This window comes from Vulpes vulpes, unplaced genomic scaffold (assembly GCF_048418805.1).
Source record: "Vulpes vulpes isolate BD-2025 unplaced genomic scaffold, VulVul3 Bu000000631, whole genome shotgun sequence".
NCBI lineage: Eukaryota > Metazoa > Chordata > Mammalia > Carnivora > Canidae > Vulpes > Vulpes vulpes.
The window spans coordinates 520,326-543,703 of record NW_027325738.1 but is presented as its reverse complement, the minus strand read 5'-3'; the positions used below and the strand labels follow the sequence as shown (position 1 = coordinate 543,703).

Here is a 23,378-nt window from a genome sequence, read left to right as displayed (position 1 = left end):
CACACCTGAAAAGAGTTAAACTATAGTTTTCTTCAATGCGATAGAGTATTTTCATAATATTCTTTTGGTTGATGAGTACTTACATAGACAAATCATGTAATAACACACATAACCCAGACAAATTATATAGTACTATAGATAGTATCCAGATGCAACAGGTCACCTATCAGGTGGATATTACTAAACCAATATATATAGAGAGAGGGTGTACAGACATATATGAAATATATATTACATATCTAGTACAGATAAAAAATAAAAGCTAATATTTGGTAAACTATTATTCCATGTTTCTCAGTCTTATAAATTTGCTCCTATATTCTGTTATTTAATCCTCATGGTGATCTTATGAGGAACTATTATTATTCTTTTCAACATGTGAATAAATGCAGGCTCAAGAAGGCTAATTAAACTGTCCAGATTCACACAGCTAGTAATAGGTGGACCTGAAATTTGAACCCGATTAATCTGTTTCTAGAACATGTTTCCTTAAGAGTCTACATAATGCTGTTTAGAGAAAAAGATAATCTATAAATCTAGAGACCTGAGCCTGTTTCAACTGTATCACTATCATAATAGGCTATGACAACACACATAATCTTATATGGTCTCAGTTTATCAGTAAAATAAGGGTCTTCAGCTACATGATCCTGTTACAGCATTAAAATCTTTAATTAAGTTATATTTTGTTCTAAAATCGGAAGGAGATAAGGATTCTTCTTATCTTTATAATGTAGCTATGAAGATAAAATTTATGTTCAAAGAACTATTAGTAAGCACAATATTTCTTTCATGCTTTCTTCCATCTTGGTAAAATTATTATTCCCTCTTTTGTGCCTCCATAGCAAAGTAGTTTTATCATGATACTTTTTTTTAATTTGTTTTACATCCATCTCTATTGTATCCACGGAGAGATCTTAAAAGGCAAAAATCATATCTGTTACCTCCGTGTTCCCAGTTCTAAGAAGTATCTGGTACATAATATGGCCTTTGAAAATTATTGTTTCAAAATATGATTCTCAATTGACTTAAGAAAGGCTCTAGGGATTCTTAGAGTTGTTAACACCAGCTGAGTTAATCAAGGTAGGTTCTCTGATTATGAGGCCTGAGAATCTACATCATTAGTCGTTTGTTCACAATATATGTTCACAATATATGAATTGTTCAGATACACATGCTGTAAATAAAAGTAATTCTGTAGACAAGAAAGAACTAAAGCACAGTTTCCCAAAGTGTGTTCCCTGTGAACTGCCCTAGGAAAATAAATGCTATCACTTAAGACTATGTGATAAGAAAGGGATACCATACCTCCCTCTGAGAGAAGCACCACGTTGTATTAAAGCATCCTAAAAGTTCTCACAATAAAAAGAAATGATGCTTACTTTGTTAAAGTATTTCTCAAACATGTTCAATATTGAATTCTATCTTGAAAAATGTGATCAAGGAAGAATTTGTGGAGAACGGAGGGGTAACGTGAATTATGTCTATATGAAAAAGTCTGTGTAAGTGAAGAGGAATGATCTCTTCCAGTGATTTCATGAAAGCACAGAAATGAAAATTTAGGACTGTAAATACTCCAACTAGAGCTGAACTGACACACATTTCAATGGTGAAGAGTGATTGAGAGAAGTATGTTGTGCTTTTTTTAAAGAGAGCTGAAATGGCAGTGACAGGATTTGGGGCTGGGAACTCTTTCACAAACTTTCTGAGAATGATGTAACAGATGTTAAACTCCATGAAGTATGGAGTCCTGTTCTTGGTATCTTGGTTCAAGATGGTAATAAGACTAGCCAAAAAGAGAGGAAAAAAAAAAAAGAAAAGGTCCAAGTTACAGATAAAAATTTTAAACTGTTAATAACGGAGGTCAGACCATTTGTAATTCATAATTTACTTAATGACTCCCTAAAACATTATTATTCACATCTAATAATTTGTAATACTTTATTGATAGCATTTTATGGAGAAAACTTTATTATTTATTTATATATTTATTTATTTATTATTTATTTAATATTTTACCTTTAGGATGTTTAAATTACAAGTGCAAGCACATATAAGGTAAATAGCTAAATAGAAATATGAATACTGCCTCTAATTAAGCCAAATTGAACATGTTCTTTGTAATGGTAGAGAATGTTACTGAAATACTGCTTTAATTTTTTCGTTGTTTGCATTCAGTTCTCAAAAACAGCATGGCTGTATGGAAGCCCAAATATATTTGGTCATATCTAACATGTGTGAGAGAAACTGGTGTATATATATATTATCTATTAGGGGAAAAAATTGCTGTTAGTGTTCCAAGATTCAGAGTCAGTTAGGCAAGAAAGAATGTTCTGATTTCAATGAGATAAACTATCTTTGCATTTTTACTTCTTTCTGATTCAGTTTCTTCCTTTTTATCTATATTTTATCTAGCCATTATCTCTAGTATAGACAGCAAGGTGCACCTCCATAAATTTGCTAGAAAAGAATGGATTGTGTGTTTTTCTAGCTGTATTTTGCTGACATATGTTTGCTTTCAAAATAATAATATAATAATCCAAGATTTAAATAATAAAATAATTCAAGATTTAAAGAAACAGTATATTTAATCAATTTCTAGAAGGCTTGGTTTCTATTATTATCTTGTGATTTGAGATTTTCAAATTTGTTCAGAACTAACATAGATATACATAAGCACTAGATAGCAATCCCAATATTGCTCTATTCAAACTTGACTGTGGTTATTCCCAGACTCAAATTTGCTTTTAAATTCTCATTCAGAGCTCTCTTTGAATCTCTGCCCACAAATGTCTACGTTTTGTTTATATATACCAGATATATATTTCTCATTTTTAAATACGATGCTTAATTATGATTTTTAATGATATTTTTCCAAGTAAAGAACTTTTAAAATTATCTTTATAATCCACCATCTCCTGCCTTTTTGTTATCATTTTTGGGGATCCAATTATCAGTATCAGAATGTATAAGGAAAATTTTTCTTTAAGGAACATTTTGATTTTAAACTAAGTATACCAGTTATAAACCATACAGAATAATCTTCACACCATATTATTTTAATTACACATCTTCCAATTTTGAAGAATTAATTGCCAATGATTCTATACTTACTCAAAAGAAAACAATGGATCTGGGGAAAATAATTAGCTTAATAAGTTTTGGTTTTAGTGTTAGAATGTGAAAAAGATATTAAGTATCCTCTAACTCAAATCTTGAGTTATGTAGAGAAGGAAACATATTCAACAAGATAAAGTGACTTTTTCTACTTGAGAAAAAAAATTTAATGGTTTAATTAAATAGAAATTTCTCAGTAATTTGTCACTTACACATTATTTACATTTTACTGAGGTACAATATTTATATTTAACTCAGTCTTAGTTCAATATAATTTTCTTCCCTTTATTATTTTTTAACTGCTGTCTGAAATGCCTTACTCTAGAACTTCCAATAACATAATTGAAATCAGCACTATCTAATAGAACTTTCTGAGGTCATGGAAGTGGTCTATATCCATGCTGGTGAATATGGTAGCCACCTGACCTATGTTGTTTTTCTTTTTTAAAAAATATTTTATTTATTTGTTTATTCATGAGACACACAGAGAAAGAGACGTAGAGGGAGAAGCAAGCTCCATGCAGGTAGCCTGATGTGGGCTCCATCTCAGGACCCAGGGATCACGCCCTGAGCTGAAGGCAGATGCGCAACCACTGAGCCACCCAGGCGTCCTGGGAGACATACGGTTATTGAGTACTTGGAATGTGGCTAGTGTGACTGAGGAACAATCCAGTTCATTTAATTTTATATGATTCTAATCTATTTAAATGTTGAGAATCACGAGGCTACCACATTGAATAATGCAGATTCAGGCAAATATAATGTACTCTCCCATGAATCATTTTGAACTTTCCATTGATAATGAACTAAAAAGAAGAAAAAAACTACATCTGGATAGTATTATTCCTCCAACATTACAGATGCAGCTTGAAGGCTAACCTCTGTTATTTTTACACATCTGTGATTTGTTAACACTTGAGAAATATCATATGATATATAATATATATAGGCTTATGTGCTGAAGGAAAGATATTTAAAGTTATATGGATATTTCAATGGTACTCTATGTTTAATGAAAATCATAAGAAAAGCTTGCATTAAAATATACTTCTTAGAAGTTACAATTCAAAGAGATACCACGACTTAATTTGGGAATAGCTGAGTTAATAAGTGAAATATTGTGTGATGTTTTACTCTCTGAGTGTCTGTAAACAAAATGGCTATTGATTTTCTTTCCTAGGTATTTGTATTGGATTGACTGCTGTGAGTACCCTCACATTGGCCGTGTTGGAATGGATGGAACCAATCAGAGTGTTGTCATAGAAACCAAGATTTCTAGACCTATGGCATTAACAATAGATTATGTCAACCATAGACTCTACTGGGCTGATGAAAATCACATTGAATTTAGCAACATGGATGGATCTCATAGACACAAAGGTTGGTCCAGTAGCACAAATGACTCAGTACTTTAACAGTACATAAATTATTTGTGTAGAAAATAAGTACACACTTCAAAAAATAAAAGAAAATATATACACAATTGTATGTATTCATTATAATTTATCTTAAATACATTTTACAATTCAAGATTATACTACTATACTCCTTTATAACAATATTGATAAATAAGTAATTAGGTGTATTTATTCAGAACTGCTGTGATCATGTATAAAAATCATTTTGACAATATTTTCTCTAATTGTATGTTTCTGAATACTTTTTATAGTAAATGAACAATGTTCTTTTTTTTTAATATACACATACATCGTAACTGAATTGAAACAGGTTATTTGCTTATACACATAAGGTTATTATCCTTCTGGTAGGGCTTGGTGTTTTAAAAATACTAAGTACAATTCTTTAAAGACAATAAGGTAATCATATTTAAAAGTTATCGATTATACTGTACATATGATTAAATTTATTGTTATCTAATCAACAGTGGCCACAAAACTTAACATGGAAAACAACTTTCAAATTACAGTAATGTTCAGGAAATCATTTGAATATCAACAAATGTAAAATTCTACAGATACATTTTTTTTCTATTTTTCATTACTGAGTAGATTATAAAACTGTAAATATAAAAGAAGAGAATGAAGCAATTGGATATGAGGAAAGTGACACTAGGATTAGGGATGAGGGGGAAGGAAGTCTTTGAGGAGATGGGATGAGGGATTTCGAAAGAGCATTGGAGAAGGACATGCGGAAGGAGAAAGGGTGAATACAGAGATGACAGGATGCAACAGAAACCACAAATGATTCCCCTGTACACTCAAAATATTTTAGATGTGTAAAGATGAGATTTTTCCCAGAATGAAGATAAATGTTTTTTTTTTAATTGATCTTTATTGACCTAATGTCACCTTTGTTATTAGGTGTTTTTATCTTCAAACAGTAAGAGCACAATTTTCATGGAGAGGTCCCAGAGGAAGCCCACATAATAGCCTGGTTCAACTTCTCAAGCTGCTTTCTTCTCTGACAGCAAGCTTAGAACAAAACCCCGGGGAAGAGGGCAAGGGGGTAGATGGTAGGAGAGGATTATTGATAATCTCATTGTCAGGCGAGGCCATGTAAAAGTGTGCCAGTGTGGAGTCTTGAAAAGCATGAAGCCACTGAATAAATAAATAAGTAAATAAACAAGAGATAAAAGTCACTGAAGTCACACCATTTAATGATTTTGCCAATGTCCCTCTCAGTAATATTTAAACAAATATATCATTCTAACTAAAAATGCTGGCGAAAGCTTTTAGAGGTGCTTTTTTAGGGGCAAGAACATTGAGATATCACAAGTGCAGTTGGATGAGTCACTTATTTAGGTGTTGGCAATCCAATTATAGAGATAAAGAAACTCATCAGGATGCAATTTGAGTGAAGAATTATTTAAAGATGACTTTAGGATTTTAATTACAGCAAAAGTAATGTTGACAAATCAAAACCACACTTAGCATTCAGCAGTTATATCTTCTCTGAAGAATCAATAATGAAATGTTCTGCAACATTCTTAGATGATATAATTGAAAGTTTTATTGTGGCAATCAGTATTTTCCCCATGTAACTACGAACCATCTATTTTCAGCATCTCTATAAAGTGCTAGGTGGTTGTGAATGCCTTACTTTCTGCTAAAAATTTCCACTGTACAATAAAATTTAAACCATTTTTTGTTAGATAAATGAATGTTAAAAATTTATTACAACATCAAATATTTGCCTAATTTCACTCAAGACTTTCAGTTTGAACACAAATTGCAGTTAAAAATGTTGTCTATTAGAAATTACTGTCTCCTTCCCCTATTCGTTAGTTAGAAATTATGTCAGATATGTGGGTGACTAATGCTTTGAAAACTTTGACAAAATTAAATGCATATAAGTGAAGTGTCTTGCAATCACGTTACTGGTGGTAACTTTGGGTAGAGCCACATATGTAACGGAGAAATAGCACTAAATTTATGAGAGTAAAATGCTTGCCTGAGAGATACCCAGGTATGATGTTGTTAACATTTTAAAATTTGATTTTGAAAATACTTGGAGGCTCAAGGGGGTAGCAAAAGAAACGGAAAGAGCTGCTGCAATCAGAAGTATTTTTTCCCTTGAAGACTTTCTCAGAAAGACTAATGAAAAATTCATTAAGTGTCTTATCAGGCATCTGCCAATATCTGAATGGAAGCCAACAATTACCTAGTAGTCACTAATGAGCTACTAATTGTAGGTGGCCAAAATTATGCCAACTCCACAGCCAATGAGAAAAGAGCCATTCATTTCCCATGTATGTGAAGAGGAGTAGTGTTTTTTACCCCTAACACTTTCCCCCTAAAGACATAAAGAACGCTGTGGTCTCTTTATGTATGTGGAGGTGGAAATTGAGACTTTGACGTTAATAATAACTTTTGTGTTTGTTTGGTCACTGATCTCTTTTTCTGTTAACCAGACTCATGTTATTGTTCTCATTTATTCTGCTTGTTAAGAGTAGAAACAAAATTTATCAAAAAAGTGCGGTAGGCCATTCATGACCAAATAATTTGAGAGCATGAAAGACATATGAGAAATTTCAAAATTATGGCTCTTTTTGAAAAGCAAATTATAATAGCAGAGAAAAATAAACCCTGACAGATTTTTTTTTCTACAAGCATATTGCAATTTAACCATGCAATAATTTCATAATGAAGCATTAATTTTCTATTACTTATCCAACCTAAGAACTTCTAAAATTCAGAATTCTGTGCCCTAAACAATAGATCAGATTACCTCCAGGGTACATGTGACTTACAGTTTGCTTAAGAAGTTCCATCTATCTTTCTCTGCTACCTCCCCTACCCCAACCCACTTTCCTACCTGGTCTAAATACCACATTGCAAAATTAAATAAACAACAACAACAACAAAAAAAAACAGTCATTTTGCCAGCTTAGGAGCATCTAGATGCAATCTTAGCCATGTGAACCTCTTCCTAATGCCTGTTTATATTATTCTTCTGGTTTTTACTAGAACTAATATATAATAATGTAGTTTAATATAACGATGCTGTAGAATATTATACATGCTACTGGATGACTGAGTCAAACAGTTTATTTTAAATCAAATTTCCATTAGTTCATTTTTTTTTAAGTTTCTCTGATTTCTTCCCTTTAGATCTGCCCATACATTCATTCATGTATTCATTCAACAAACACTGATGTCTCTCTCATGCATTGTGCTAGGCCCTCAAGTTACAAAGATGAATATGTTTGTGTTTTTAAAGGACTTGTAGGTAATGGGGAAAACAACTGATATGTAAGCAAACACATAAATTAGATTGGGATTAGAGGAATATAAAAAAATATTCTGAAATACAGGGAGGAGTAGAAAAGCCATTGCTGAAGTAAGGGAATCTGAGAAATCTGAGAGATTTAATACAAGTTCTCCATATGGAGAAATGTATAAAGGATTCTTCACACAGAGGGAACAGCATGTGCAAAGATGTAATAGAGTCTTGAAATAGCATGGGGTTTATACAACTTGGCTCTGACTGGAAGTTGTATGAGAGAGAGATAATGTCACTAGATAAATAAGGGCAAATATGGGCCAGATTGTGACAGGTCTTGTGTGCTAAGTAATTTGGAATTTATCCTTTAGGTCATAGGGAGCCATTGATGGTATTTAGTTGATAGAGTGCTATCATTAGACTTTACAGCAGCATGGAAAATGAAAGACCCTAGAAGGGTAACCAATTTAGAGGCTGTTAAAATATTTTAAGAGAAAATACTGAAAGTGATTATAGCTGTGGGAATAGGGATAAAGTATCACACTCAGAAGTTATTTGGTAAGAAAAACAGAAAAGAAAAGAAAATAGGAGAGGGGCATCTGTAAGCTTAAACTAGCAGAAATAGTGGTGGTCCACTTGCAATATTTTATGTCACCATCCATTTAGCTAGGGAAAAATAACATCATTTTGATGACTTACTAGTTTCATGTATATTTGTACATTTTAAAAGTACCAAACTAAGCATAACTTAGAGACTCTTTTTGAAAAGCTCTGTTTTGATGAGAGGTACATTAATTTTAACAAAAGGGTCAACATAAGAGGAATTCTATGGCTATGATTCAACAATCTCCATTGTATCTTTCCCTAAAAAGCATTTCAGAACTCTTGATAATTTATCTAGAAGAAAGATTGCAAGTGACTGCAATGTGGGGTAGGAGGTACTGCTGACTAGCTTTTTCACCACAAAAGGTGTAGGTAATTTCCCTAGATTTCAGTTGTCTCATCTGTGGAAATGAGGATGTTGGGGCAGAGGGGGAAATGGCATCAAAGGAGAATTCCAGAACTAAAATTCTAAGCCTCTCGTTCAGTGGATCACACAACCTTTACAGAATGTTTGCCAGATCATGCAGTTTTAACCTCAGGTTGGTCTTCAATTTAAGCCTGAGAGAGGCTAGAGGTCTGTGATGCACAAATGCTTCCTACTTAGTCTTTGTGAAAATTTCAAATTACAGTCCAATCCTCAGTTCTCTCTGAATATTATTGCAAAAGTTATTAGCATCTTTTAAAGTAGAACAGTTGTAAACTGATTAAATCAGCCAAAGGGGAGAAAACCTATATTCTTGGTCATTACATGATATTAGATTTGTGTGTGTGTGTGTGTGTGTGTGTGTGTGTGTATTATTTTTTGGCATTCAGTGGAAATTTTCTTAGTCTGCTGCTGGGGTTCCAAGAACTGGAACTCTCCTCTTACAAAGTCATACTTCTCTCTGAAGTTTACTGTGTTCAAGGAACTGTGCTTGATGCAACACATGCTGTTTTAGTCATTCCATCAACAAACACTGGGTAAAGCACCATGAGAGCCATTTTGCAGCAAGCAAATAGGGCTATAGAGATTAAAAAATTTGTGAAAAGTCAAACAATTAGTAATCAGGAGAATCAGAATTTGAACTCAGGCCTAACCGGTTGCAAAGCCTGCTTTCCTTCCATTTCCACACAGCTGCATTTCTGAGCAGATAATTGACTGAACGAACCTGCCTGTTGTCTCTTGTAAAGGCAACAATTAACAGCACAAATAAATACTTATACAAATAAAGGTATATCCATACTTGAATTTCTTCAGATTGATTTAAATACTGGATGTAGCTAAATTGCAAAATATATGAGAAACAAGGAAATAAAAAATTGAGTCACCAGAACACAATTACTGTAAAAGAAAGCATGTATCTTATTAAATTTACGTTCTCTGGTATTACTGAAATTTTTAAAAAGGTAAATTTCAAAAATCTCATTTTATTAGTTGATTCATCAATCAGGCAGCTTCTTGTCTAGCAAGTGAGGGGAGCTCTAAAGAGCTACAGAAGGAAAGATTTTTAAAGGTAGAGGGGGAGTGGATAAAAGGAAATTATTAGCACAGAATCCATTGTTTTAGGCAAGGTTGCACTCCTAAGAGGGATGGAAGGGATCTATCCGTTGATTTCCTGGTGCTGACCAGGAAATTCCTATGTTGATTGGTTAAAAGTGACATTTCAAGGGGATTGAAACTGTAGTTAGATTCAGCATTAAGTCTGGCTTACTGACTTGGGGGCTTAACCATAGTGATCCATTTTGGGGCCTATTGTTTTCTTTTGAACAGTCTATTTGGGATTGTAAAGGGGAAGTAATGTTGCTTAAAAACGTACACCCTGCTTTAGTGGGATAGTTCAATGTTAGGGTCTGTTATTTCCAAACTAGCTCTATCTCCAGCCTATAGGAAAACCTCCAGATCTTATTTGGAAATCCATGCCACAGAACCTCTGAAATTTGACCAAAGTAAAGATCTTTTGTCATCAATTTCATGCATTCTAAAGAGTGCAATCTTCTTAGAATGGAGTATTTATAAAATAGTTTATACAATATAGTATTTATAAAATAGTCTATACAATATTTCCTGAGAAAGAATTTCAGTGATAATTTTGCATATGTACTCTAACTCAGAGGCTTTGTTTTCCATTTAATGAAAAGAAAATTAAATTCCTGAAAATTTTAGTCTTTAGAACAAAATTTCATTGTTACTGCTTGTATTAAACTACATTACTTCAGATTTTATTTTCTTCATATTCTGTTAGATGTGCCATTGAGGTTGAGATATCTTAGAGAGGTAGCTATTTTCTTGACAAAAAGGCTGAGAATAGTTTGTGATCAGTATGAACAATAGGGTGAGCTAAGAAAAAGAAATGTTTGACCTTGAGTTTTACAATTTATTTGTTCTAAAAATAAATGAATAAAAGCTATTTGTTCTAGTAATTTTTTTCATAATACTCTTCTTTGTATCCTTGAATGATTTAACCTTGTGTTAAGTCAGTTGGTCATGTACATATTTTATCCAGAATGCTGGAAAAATATATACTCATAACTGCTAATTTCTCTGAAGAATAATCATTGGGTATGATTCCAAACTACAGTTTATTGCTGAACTGTCTTTTAGTTTGTGGACAAATTGTTTAAAATTTCATGCAATTATGTTGACTGTGGTTCTTCATTTGTTTCTATCCTCCTAGACCTGAAGGTCCTCACACTGAAATATCAATACTGTAGTCTGTCCGAGCATTTGTTTATTGCTTTGGGAATCGAGTTTGTGTTGTGAGGGGGACGTTATCTGTTTGGATTTAAAAAATCCAAATCATAACCCATGCAGTGATCATCTAATTAATGTTGGAAATGGAATCCAGATCTCAGCATGCTACTGGTGAAATAGCATAAAAATATATACAGAGGGTTTTGTTTTGAAGGGGAAACACACAGAAAAAAGATAAAGGGAGCATGGTGTGCTCACATATTTTGAAACTCAGTAGCTCTTGCATTTGGATCTTTAGAATATTTAAATATACACTGAAACTCACCAAAAAAGGGAGGGAATCCAATAAACACCACCCTCTGATTTTACAATATTCTAGAGTGTTTCTTTCTTGGTAGGATATTTCATTTTAGTACTTTCAAAAAAAAATCCCTATCATTTACAGTCCATTACAAACAGTAGACTTCATAGGCTATTTTATGCCAACGGTGTTGATGTGCTGCTGTTTACAATACAATAAAAGTTAATGGAAGGGAGCAGAATACAATTCAGTTACTATAGAAATGTTCCTGAAACAGTAAAATAAATTGAAATTAACTGCCATTTCTAAAAAGTCTTAGAATTTCAGTGTCAATCATATCTTTCAGTTTTGTTCCTTGAATAGGACATGTTACATTCAATTGTGTATATGTTTAAATAGATTATTATTTTGCAAATGCCACATGTGTTCCATATATTTTTTTTAAGTGGAAAATTTTGAGTATTACCCTAGCATGAGTTTTCAGCTGCATTCAACAATCTGATCCATCTTAAATAGGAGGCAGTGGGGTATTAGGGATCAGTAGATCTGGCTTTGGTCCAGATTACGCTCTAATTTAAGCAAGTTGTTTTGCCACAGTGTGGTTCCATGTTTATACCCAGAGAAGCTTCTATCTAATCAGTGTTTTTCTAACATTTCTTAAAAGAATTTAGCTGATGTTGGAACTGGGACAGAAGCTGAGGTTGGAACTGGGACAATTCCCTCACCTATCCCTACTTGTTCCTAGGACTACCTAGAACACATTTTAAAATGCTTGAAATATGTTACACTCTTCTCTGTTTTTATTCTAGAACAATTTTTTATAATTTTAGGAATGTGAGAAGACCAGAGAGATACTAAATTCACATAAATGGCGTAAATGATATCTGTCCCAAAGGCAAAGTACTCTTTTTTTAAGGCTTCAGCTTTCATTAGGAGTCTTAAACAAACATATTCCTAATGTATATGTGTGTGGAGTATCATACCTCCTAAATTTAGTATTGATAATTGATAATCGGCTCCAAAAACACATTGCCAAATGCCTATGAAGGTTTGTATCACCAGAAGAAAATCTCAGAACCTTTCAAAGCAACAGGACTATATGTTTACCAGGTACACAAAGCAATGTTGATTTGTTTAGAGGCTAGAGAGCAATGTCCTGGTCAAGAGATATTTATAAGCATAGTCTAGTTTTCAAAATAAATGTACTACAATTTGCATCATCTGGTTTATAAACTCTCACATTTATTCATAGGAATACTTTTTCAGATGTGAAATATTGAAATGGTCATATTTGACCTCTATTATGAATAACTTTAAAAATATTTAGGTGGGACACAGAAAGTGGTTGAATTATATTAAACCACATATTCTTTTTTTTTTAAGATTTTATTTATTTATTCATGAGAAACACACACACAGAGAGAGAGAGAGAGAGAGAGGCAGAGACACGGGCAGAGGGAGAAGAAGGCTCCATGCAGGGATCCTGATGTGGGACTCGATCCCAGGACTCCAGGATCATGCTCTGGGCCAAAGGCAGGTGCCAACCAACTGAGCCACCCAGGGGTCCCTAAACCACATATTCTTAATCTATATAGAGAATACATATTATTTGAAGTGACAAGGTAGAAAATAAGAGGCAAAATACTAGAAAAAGATGAACAAATGATGCTTTTAGCCTCTTACTAATGGCTTTAAAGAACTCTGAATGCAGCATTAATTTCTATATTTGCCATCATACATTATACTTGTTTCAAGAAGTTATCCATTTGAGTGTCCCAGTATACACTAATACATTAAGGAGGGACATGTAACTCTTGTTTGGACATTTGTCAGTATTTAAAAGACAGTCTCATATAAGCAGACCCCCAAGTAGTAGCAGCTCAGGTCTGCTATACACTATGACATATGCTGAATAGAAGAAATTTATTTTTTTTATCCCCTTTAAGGTTTCACTGATGGGTGTATTTCTTGAAAGATTATGTTTTTATTAGAAAAAAATAAATTTTGAAATTCTATCATAATATTTGGAAAAGTTGGATATCCTTTGTGTTCTTGCCAATTCTCAATGCCTTATTCATTTTGAACAATGGACTTCGGATCCATTTTGTTTATAATACTATTACCATTAAGCAACTCTGCATTGAAGAGTAGGCAAGAAAAATGTTCATAGAGGCAAATATTAAATGCAATATTTCATATCTTATTATAGATGGTTCTGAAGGAATACTTACAAAAAAGGACTCCGCAATCAATAACACTAAAGGGAATGCATAATTACTGACATAGAACAAACGTCCTTGGCCCAAAGGTTACATCAAGGACTTTCTTTTTGATGGGATCTTTGTACCTACAGCCAATGGCTCAGCAGTCATTGTCTGGAAATTAGTATACTGAGGCCCTTTTCCCACTTACTATTCTCACTTTTCATAAACTAAAAACCATGATCCACCCACTAACTGACCCTGTCTTGGATCTCCCACTTTCTTTGGTATGTTAAACCATTTTCTTCCATCATCTAATTTTATCGTGGGTTTACCAGACTATATTCTTTCTGCATCCTTACTTTAACCTCACCTCATTTTTTCAATTCTAATTGTTTTTCTTTGTTTCATTTCTTCCCTTTTTGGGTTTTCATGCCCTTATCCCTAATTTATGCCCTAGCTTCTCTACAGACCTTGTTGTATATTATTTTTCTAGAAGGATGTCAGGGAAAATTGTTAGTATCAGAGTCTCTCGAAATAGAGGATTAATGAACATCCTGATCCTCTCTTCTGAAGACAGATGGTTTTTTCTTCAAGCTTGAAAGTTTGCACCAAACTGCCTATGAATGGGTGTCATTGATGATTTTTGATTAGGGGAGAGATATGTGAGATTAAAAAAATATTGGAAATATTGACTGGGCAAAGTTCTAGGTTATCCTACCTTTACCACTTTTCCAATGTCCTACATGTTAGAATGTGGACTTCTGTGGACTGCATCACCCAGGCTCTGTCATCTTCGCTTCAGGTTGAATTGAATCCATGGGATTGCCAGATTGGTGAATGGAGGAAGATGTTGGAATATTTATTTATTTCCCATCCCTCAGGCCCGACCACAGTGGTTTGGCACTGGCTGAGCTCTTCCACTGAATGATCACTGTTCTTGTTGCATGGTTCTTTTCCCTAGGCTATAGCTTTCACGAGGTTGTAATAACAGACCTAGGAAAATACAATCCATCATCATCAGTCCATTGTTCATGCCCACACCATTGTAAATAATTCATTTATTAAATTTTTTTCAATTATAATTTAAAAATGTGTTATTTGTTCACTTCAGGAAACCTGACTGACACAAAAGAGATTAGAAGAGATTAAAAACAATGAAAAGGTTGGAAAAAATTTGCAGTATTTCAAGTGTAAGGGAGTTTGAGCCTTTACTTGGTATAACGGCACCAAGAATAAGCAATGGGAGTCTTCAAATACATTAAAAAAGAAAAAGATGACAAAATTTAATGTTTTATTTGATATGCTGTGTACTTTAAATTTTTAGGAGATTAAATTTCCAAACTTAGTCAGTCATACAGTGACAACTATTTGGGTATTTTCCTCCAAACAATATATAAATTATTTATACTAAAAAAAAAAAAAAAAAAGTAATGTTCAAGTTACTCTTTGTATTTATTCATAATAATAATCATTGAATTTGGTGGCTGTATTCTATGAACTTTAGAAAATATTGCTAAAGTTTTTATTGTAATTTTTAATAATAAATTTTATAATAATATTTATAATATTATAATATAAATACATAATATAATATAAATAATATAATAATATTTATAATAATATAATACAGGAATTTCTGTATATGAAGTAATGTTTTAAAATAACATATAATTCTTAAAGTAAATCTTGGAGGAAATATAAGAAAAAGAGAGAGAGAGAGAGAGAGAACATCTCTAGTGAAATTTCTACTTTAACCCATTGGGCAAAGTCATGCTGAATCTGCCATTATCCCAATATTATATCCTTCCCATAGCATCAATTATGACATTTTAACTCTACAAAAGATGGATACCTCAATGTAATTGGTGCATTTTGTTAAGTATCTAAACTAAAAATTCTACAAAATTAGAATGATATTATCCAGGAATACACTTGTTTAGCATGATGAATGCTATCCAAAAAAAAAAAAAAAAAAAGAAAGAAAGAATAATCAAGAGTATTGTAATAGAATAACTCTCATTGTGAGGCAGTGGTTAAGGCAAAAGCATTCCAGATTGCTACCTATTCTATTTGTCATTATTACTAGGAACATTGATAGGATAGGATCCAGTATGACTAAAGGAAAACCTCCACAAAGAGTATTTCTTTGATGTATTTTTTGCAAAATACCAACTTCTTTATTCTGATAGATATAGTCTATAAGATAAAAATTAAGAGCCTAATACTTGAGTGAAACGCTGGCAACAGTATAATAAATAAAGCTGTTATCCAGAATAGACTTAACTGCAGAAAGCAGCTTTAAAATAGGCTTTAAATACATAATAAATACCTGTTAAACTGCAGCCCACACAATAGCTCTGTTTTTTCGGTCTCATTTTATATGACTATTGAATATCTATAAATGAAAAGTTCCTTAATTTTATTTTTCACATTTCTCTTTTACTTAAGCAAGTGCAGTCTTACATATGATAATCGGTCATGTTATTTTTCTCTTAAAAAGGATAGCTATTGTTATTTTGAGAAAACATTGACTACTTTTTCCATAAACACAGTCACATCTCAGTGAATTTGTTAAATGTTTCCCTCATGCCATCACATCCCATGTTTATATTTATATGGACTTATTTATTGTTATAAACGTATGAATTATATATGAACACACACAAATCTGTGTGTATAATATATTACAAATGTACATATATGTAATATATGAATGCATGTACACATATATACATACATATTTACAAAGTAAAAGTAAGTAAAAACATAGACAATCAAAAATAAGCAATTTTATTTTTCTCATTCTCAATCAGGAAAGTTTCTTATACCAGAATATATGATGATTTGGCTTAGAACATCTCATTTAGTCTCAGTGTGGGCTGAATTCTTCATCTGTTTATGGAAAAGGAAACATGATATTCATTTATTTATATTTATCATTTAGCAGTTAATATATGGCATTTTTTTTTCATAGAAGCTTAAGCAAATAGTCAACTTATTGGAGAGGTTTAAGTCCTCAAGAAGAAAATAAGGTGTACTGCCAAGTTGTAAGCTGAGCTCCTAGAAAGGCAACATAAAAACATCTTGTTTGTTTGTGTTTTTTTTTTTTTTTTGCTTTCTTTTGTTTGCTTGATTTTCACTGACATTATTTGTTGTCAATCACCATCTCTTAGAGAATAGAAGGTTGGATTTACTATCCAACGTGTTAGATATGTAGGACTGGATTTCCCCTTGTTAACGTAAGTGGGTGTTTTAATTAACTTTGTTTTCTCTAGAACAAATACTCTGGAGGTTGCATTTGATGCTATTTAGGAAATAAATATGTTTGCCAAATGAGCAGCCCCGGAGTGGGCCTTTAAGGCTAAGAGTGACAGTCCTGTCCTTTAAGCCAATTTCAAGCAAGGGATTAAATCAAACAGATGGTCACTTTGGGCAAATGGACTAATTTCATCACCTTGTCCTTTTCTACATTTTCTGTACATTCAGCTGTGTGCCATGTTTCTTCTGAAATAAGAGTTCACCTTTTTGATCTCCATAAATTTATACCAATTATCTGATGACAGAGATTTTCTGGTGGGTAGTCACTACAAGCTTAGAGATAGCAAATGTGCGCAATACTTAAATTGCCCCATGTCTGAAAATATGAAGTAATTTCAATCAAGTAATTAAATGAACTGACTTTCAGGGTGCCTGGGTGACTCAGTTGGTTAAGCATCTGACTCTTGGTTTCAGCTCAGGTCATGATCTTTGGGTTCTGGGATGGAGCCCTAAGTCAGGCACTGTGCTCAGCATGGAGTCTGTTTGTCCTTTTCACACCCCTTCTGCCCCATGCACTTTCACATGGAACTTATGAAATTAGTCTTATTGCTTTATATACTTGTATTGCTTTGCTAAGGCTACCATTCAATGTACTACAAGCTGGGTGGCTTAAACAACAGTTTATTTTCTGGAAGCCGGAAGTCCAGACCAAGGTGGTGGCAGACTTGGATTCTCCTGAGGCCTCTCTCCTTGGCCGGTAGATGGGCTTCTTCTTGCTATGTCATCACAAGACCTTTCCCCTGTATGTGTACTCCCCTCGTGTTTCTGTTTCTCTCTTCTTATAAGGACACTGGTCATATTGAATTAGGACCCCACTTTTACCTATCTCCAAAAGCAGTCATCTTGGGGAGTAGGGCTTCAGCATATGAATTTGGAAAAGAAGGAAACAATTTAGTCTATTACAATACTTAACCTATAAGGCTGGCTTCCTTGAAAGCAGCGCTAATAGGTAAAATGTAAAGAACTCAGCAGCCAGAGTCTGATTTAGATTAAAATACCAGTACTTCATTTACCAGTTTTTAATCCCCCTTTTAGTCAAGGTATTAAATTGTCCAAATCTTAGCTTTCTTGTCTATTAAGTGAGATGTACCTACTACTATCCAATAAAATGATGCATATTAAATAAAACAAGGTATATAAAGTAGATATACTACTACAGGGTTTCACAATCTCAGAACTATTAATATTTGGGTCTGATCATTCTTTGTTGTGGGGCCACGTACTGAAAACCACTGCCAACTCCCTGGTACTAGAATTCTTAACAAATGTCAGCTATAAGTTACTTACCGAATAATTAAAAGACTATGAAACATTAGAGTTGTTAAGAAAATTCTTACAATAGCTCCACTTTTTGTGTATAAACTAGTTGAATCTCTGGTGGACTGATATTTTTTTAAATGATAATTATCTTTTTGAGTCCATATTTAACGATACAACTATTTTCTTTGCATCTAAGGAAATTTGAATGGAATCTTTCTCGAAGTTACAACTTTTTCTGCCAATTTTCATTTTAAGATTTCTAAACATACACATATGTTGAAAGATTGTTGTAATCACCCATCACCAGGATTCACCTGATTAACATTATACCACATTTTTAAAAATCTTTCTGGAATGAATTTATACAGCTAAGGAGGGGAGGTGGGAATAGTTAGTGTAAATAACTCAGATATGATTCATTCTGGTAAAATGTCCTTTGCATCTTTCTATCCTGTTCCACTTATCATCCTAACAGTAGGGTTCATGTCCATAGGAGTACACAGACAATTCAGTTTCAGTGCTTGCATCAAAAGTATACACATATGGATTTTTCTTGAGTTTTTGTTTCCTTTATAGGCATAGTATCTACTCTGAGATGGATTTCTAGTTAGATCCTACAATGATAGTCATTAGCGGTTTAAAGTGTCACCTGTTTGGAGGAGTCTCATCTTATTGTTTTTATTTCTATTTTCTCTGTGTCATAGTGAATTCTCTGAGCACATTTGGCCCAGCTGAATAAAAACAACAAATTGTATTTGAACTTTTGATAGTTTTCCAGTTACTCCTGAATGAGGAATATGCCAAATATTAATTCTTGGTCATGAAAATCTAATTTATAAAAAGTATTTATTACTGGACTTATAGTACCTTTTTTTCAAATGAACAGTTTCTCAGAATTTCCAAAAGTAGATATGAAAATAAATATGGAGAAACATTGTAAAGCTCATGTAAATTTATAAATAAATTCTTTATTTATAGTTTTTGAAAAATTTTTGAAAGAAAACTCTATCACATTTTAAAATTACTTAACGTTAAATCACCAACCAACAAATTTATCATATCTCGTGTGCCTGATAGGACCCTGGAATCTCTTGAATGAAAAATTCACACTTGTGATGCTTAATCTACTATTTACATTTAAATTTAGTCCTATAATGAAAGTATAATCATGAAATAATTTTAACCTGCAACTAAACAGTTTTTTGGCTGTTAAATCTGCCTAATGCATTGTTGTCTGTCACACTTATTTTCCTCCATCACTTTCCCAGCTCATCGTGCATGTAAAGATACTCATAAAATCTCAGTGACTAAAATAGTTTATAGTGGGCTTAGAGTCACTCTTTCTCCAGGTAGATAAACATTTCATCCTGGATATATAATTTAATCAATTTGGAGGTGGGAGAAAGCAGTACAATGACCTGTAGATTTAAGGATTTAAGTTGGGAACAACTGGATGGATATATTTTTTTTTTCTAAAATATTGGATGGTATTTGTTTCTGGTGAAGCAGACATTACTCGTGAGCAGGATTGCATTCTTCCTAGTGGTCAAATCAGGTTAACTCTGAGCAAAGTAAACTCCTGCGCCAGATCCTGCATTCTCTTATCTGGTAATAAAGAACCTTGCTGGCCTGACAGGTTGTCACAGCAATTATTCACATGAAGTTCTGTAGCAGTTGTATCTGTCAGCCCATGTAGTATTGAATATTTTAACTGGCAGTCTTCCAAGACTGAACATTAATCTTACCATCTCCTATTACAGTCCCTAATCAAGATATTCCAGGGGTGATTGCACTAACATTGTTTGAAGACTACATCTACTGGACTGATGGGAAAACCAAGTCACTCAGCCGTGCCCATAAAACCTCGGGAGCAGACAGACTGTCACTGATTAACTCATGGCATGCCATCACAGATATCCAGGTGTATCATTCTTATAGACAACCTGATGGTAATTATTCTTTCCATGATTTCCATAAATGCATCAACATCTTTAGTAACATTCCATTTTTGTTTCTTCCATGGTTAAGTGTAAATTTAGCTTTAAGAGAGAGTACCAGAAAAAAAAAAAAAAGAAAGAGTACCAGATTTCATTATTTAGCACAACTGTATAGGGTGAAATCAGTTAATTTCAAGTATGTCTATTAAGGAATATGAATATGTCTATTAAGGAATATGAAGCTCAATGATAGTACAGAGAATTATTAATTTGTTGAGGTATTATGTTGAAGTAACAATAATATCTGTAGTTGGAGAAGTAGAGAATGCATTCTTGAAATGACTTATTTACATAATAGTTATAGGATCCTTACTTTCTGGAATGCTGGGTGGAAGGAATTATGTTTATGTATCTCTGGGGCTCTACAAATGATAAATATATCCAGTTTATTTAAGCCTATGTCTAGTAGGAATTCTATCAGACCTTATGGAATAAAGTTTTGATTATTTTGCTTAAAACACTATTTGTCTTAGAAAACAAAGTCACTACACTATTAGTTGTAGATCATTGTTTCATTGTTTTATTTTACATTTATATTTCTAAACATATGTATGTCTTCATCCAAAATGCTTCTAGTCTACATTTTTCTGATGGACAATTTTTTTTCTACTAAAAAGCTTGTCTTGTGGAAATGCATCCTTAAAATTATTTAATGGTAAAATGAATGCCATTGGGCAACAGTTAGAATTTATAACCAAGTACAATTAATTATATGTATGATCTTGATGGCTTCTTGATTACAAAGTTCTACAAGTTATGAAGTTTAAATGGCCTGTCTCTAATCCCATATTACATTTAGGCCTTGATTTCTCTGTTTCTTTCTCATCTGTAGTTTCCAAACATCTCTGTATGATAAATAACGGAGGTTGTAGTCATCTGTGCCTTTTAGCCCCTGGAAAGACTCATACCTGTGCATGTCCCACCAACTTCTATCTTGCAGCTGACAATAGGACTTGCTTATCCAACTGCACAGCCAGTCAGGTGAGTAGAGGTCTAGATACCACGTTCTAAGATACATCATCAAGTTATTATAAAGGCTTTGCTTGAATTTTATTGACTTAAACCATTTTTGAAGCATCATTTTTTTGTTGTTGTTTAGCATAGCATGATGACCATTCCATACATTATATAGAGGATCACATAGTAAAGGAAAAGTAGTTGATCTATATTCTGAGAATGAGAACTTCGGAGATAGGAGATACAGATAGAAGCCAAAAGAGAAACAAAAACAATGCTGAAAACCACTTTTTACAAAGCCCCACACAGAATAATGGTTCAAATCACAAATGGATATAGCACAATCATCTGAAGAGATCTGACATATTTCAAGAAGGCACAGTGATTGTGGCATAGGGCAAAGACTAAGATATATACAGTTTAAATAAATAAACAAATCTTCCTAGATAATCTGCTTTGCCACCATCTCTGCTCCTCTCCCATTCCTCAGAGCAAGTGATAGAGAAAAGATGAATTGGATAAAAAGTAATTTTCTAGAGTTTTTTAATTGAAAAATTATATTATCTAAATAATTCCCTTCCAAAAGTTTTTTTTTTTCCAACATGTAATTGTTTCTACTAAAGATATTAAGATGTATACCCAATGGTAGGTAGTTACATGGACTTGATATTACTACTTTCAAATTTTGTATCATAGTCTTATGAAATCCTAAGATTTGATTTTGTTATATTTGAGTCACTCTGTTATTTAAAATAAAATTGTCAAAGAAACTATGACTAAATGTGTTCCTAGAATTCTCTGTTTTGAATCTGCTGGTTTTCTAATTGGAGCAGTGACTTCATGGCAAAACGCTGAATTCCTCTTAGGGTGTGCTTATTTTCAGAATGAAGAAGCTAATACTAGCTCACCCAGCTTAAAGAACTGTACAGTGCAAAAAATCAGAGCACTTTGAGGCAGACAGTGTGTGTAGTGGTTGAGGGCACTTGACCACTCTGACTCTGAAACCAGTTTCACTTTGACTGTAACACCGACTGCTTTAAATTGGCTGAATAATCTTGGGTTTGTTACTTACCCTCGTGATGCCTCAGTTTTCTTGTCTTTTAAATGGAAATACTAATATTTCCAGACCACTGTTATGGAGATTAAATGGGAAAAGTTCCTGGTACATAGTAAGTGTTGTTATTGCCCTTGTCCTGTACTGCAATGAGAACACACTCAAGGGTGTTTGTGCAATTAGTGTGAGCTGCCATCAGGAGGGTCTGAGGTATAATTGGAGGCACAGGTTGCAGTTTCTTCTTTCTTTACAAAGTGTATTGTTTTAATTATAATCCCCTAAGTATTTGTATAAATACAATGCATTATCTATAGAGAACTAGAAATTTAAGTCTCTGTAAGAGGCAAAATAAGCAAACTATTCACAGAGAGAAAATTTAAGGGAGAAATCTCAGGTTCTTAAAACTTTTTAAATACAATTTCAGTTAGTACTGTCTAGTTTAGATCATTTCTGGTTTAAACTTCCGATTATCCTGAAATAACCTCTAGCCCCTTATTCTGGAGTGGCCCAAGAGTCACTCTGTTGGGGCCTAACACTGTGGCCTTACGTGACTTAGTAGAAACGATGATGCCCGTCTAAGCCATATACAAGGTGCTGAACCTCAGTAGCCAAACAGAAAAGGACACTTGATACACAGAACATCTCAAAACATCAGCTTTCCTTAATAGTAAAGGGAATAAAACATTTCAAAGTTTATATAAGAAAACCTATATTTCGTCAATGCCAAAAAACAATCAGACCAATTAAATGAATACCTAAATCCACTCCCTAAAAATATTATTCATATAATTAAATTATTTCCCAAGTTAGTATCACTGATGATATGATTAAAATATATAGAACTTTTAAATACCCCAATAGTTTTTTTTTACATGAATTTGTTTTTAATTTTAAAAATTCAACAATAGTGAGAACAGCAACCACAACACAAATTGTGGATCAGATATTTTTTGTTGTCAGCAGTACTTCCTGAAGAAAAGAGTTATCACTTCGTTTCATTTTTATGAAAATAAAATTTTCATTATTTTTTAGAAAAATAAAATAGGCAGATCACACCAATAAGAATTCTACTAGAATTGAAAATGAACATGAAAATCGGGTAAAAAATAAGATCAAATCCAATTCTTATAGCACTTATCACTTCAAATATTAAAGCTAATTCATTTTTATTTTCTAATAAAAGTGAATTTAAAAATGACTTTACTTAGTTTTT

General features: G+C 33.0%; 1 protein-coding gene across 1 annotated transcript in view; it reads left to right on the top strand.

Moving 5' to 3' along the window:
• Positions 1 to 23,378, top strand: part of LOC112912588 (low-density lipoprotein receptor-related protein 1B-like) — a 332,717-nt gene that overhangs the window by 119,247 nt on the left and 190,092 nt on the right. The window contains exons 20-22 of the mRNA XM_072745200.1: positions 4,298 to 4,497; positions 19,918 to 20,106; positions 20,987 to 21,135. Of these exons, the coding sequence (XP_072601301.1) occupies positions 4,298 to 4,497; positions 19,918 to 20,106; positions 20,987 to 21,135 (538 nt within the window). The remainder of the gene's footprint in view (positions 1 to 4,297; positions 4,498 to 19,917; positions 20,107 to 20,986; positions 21,136 to 23,378) is intronic.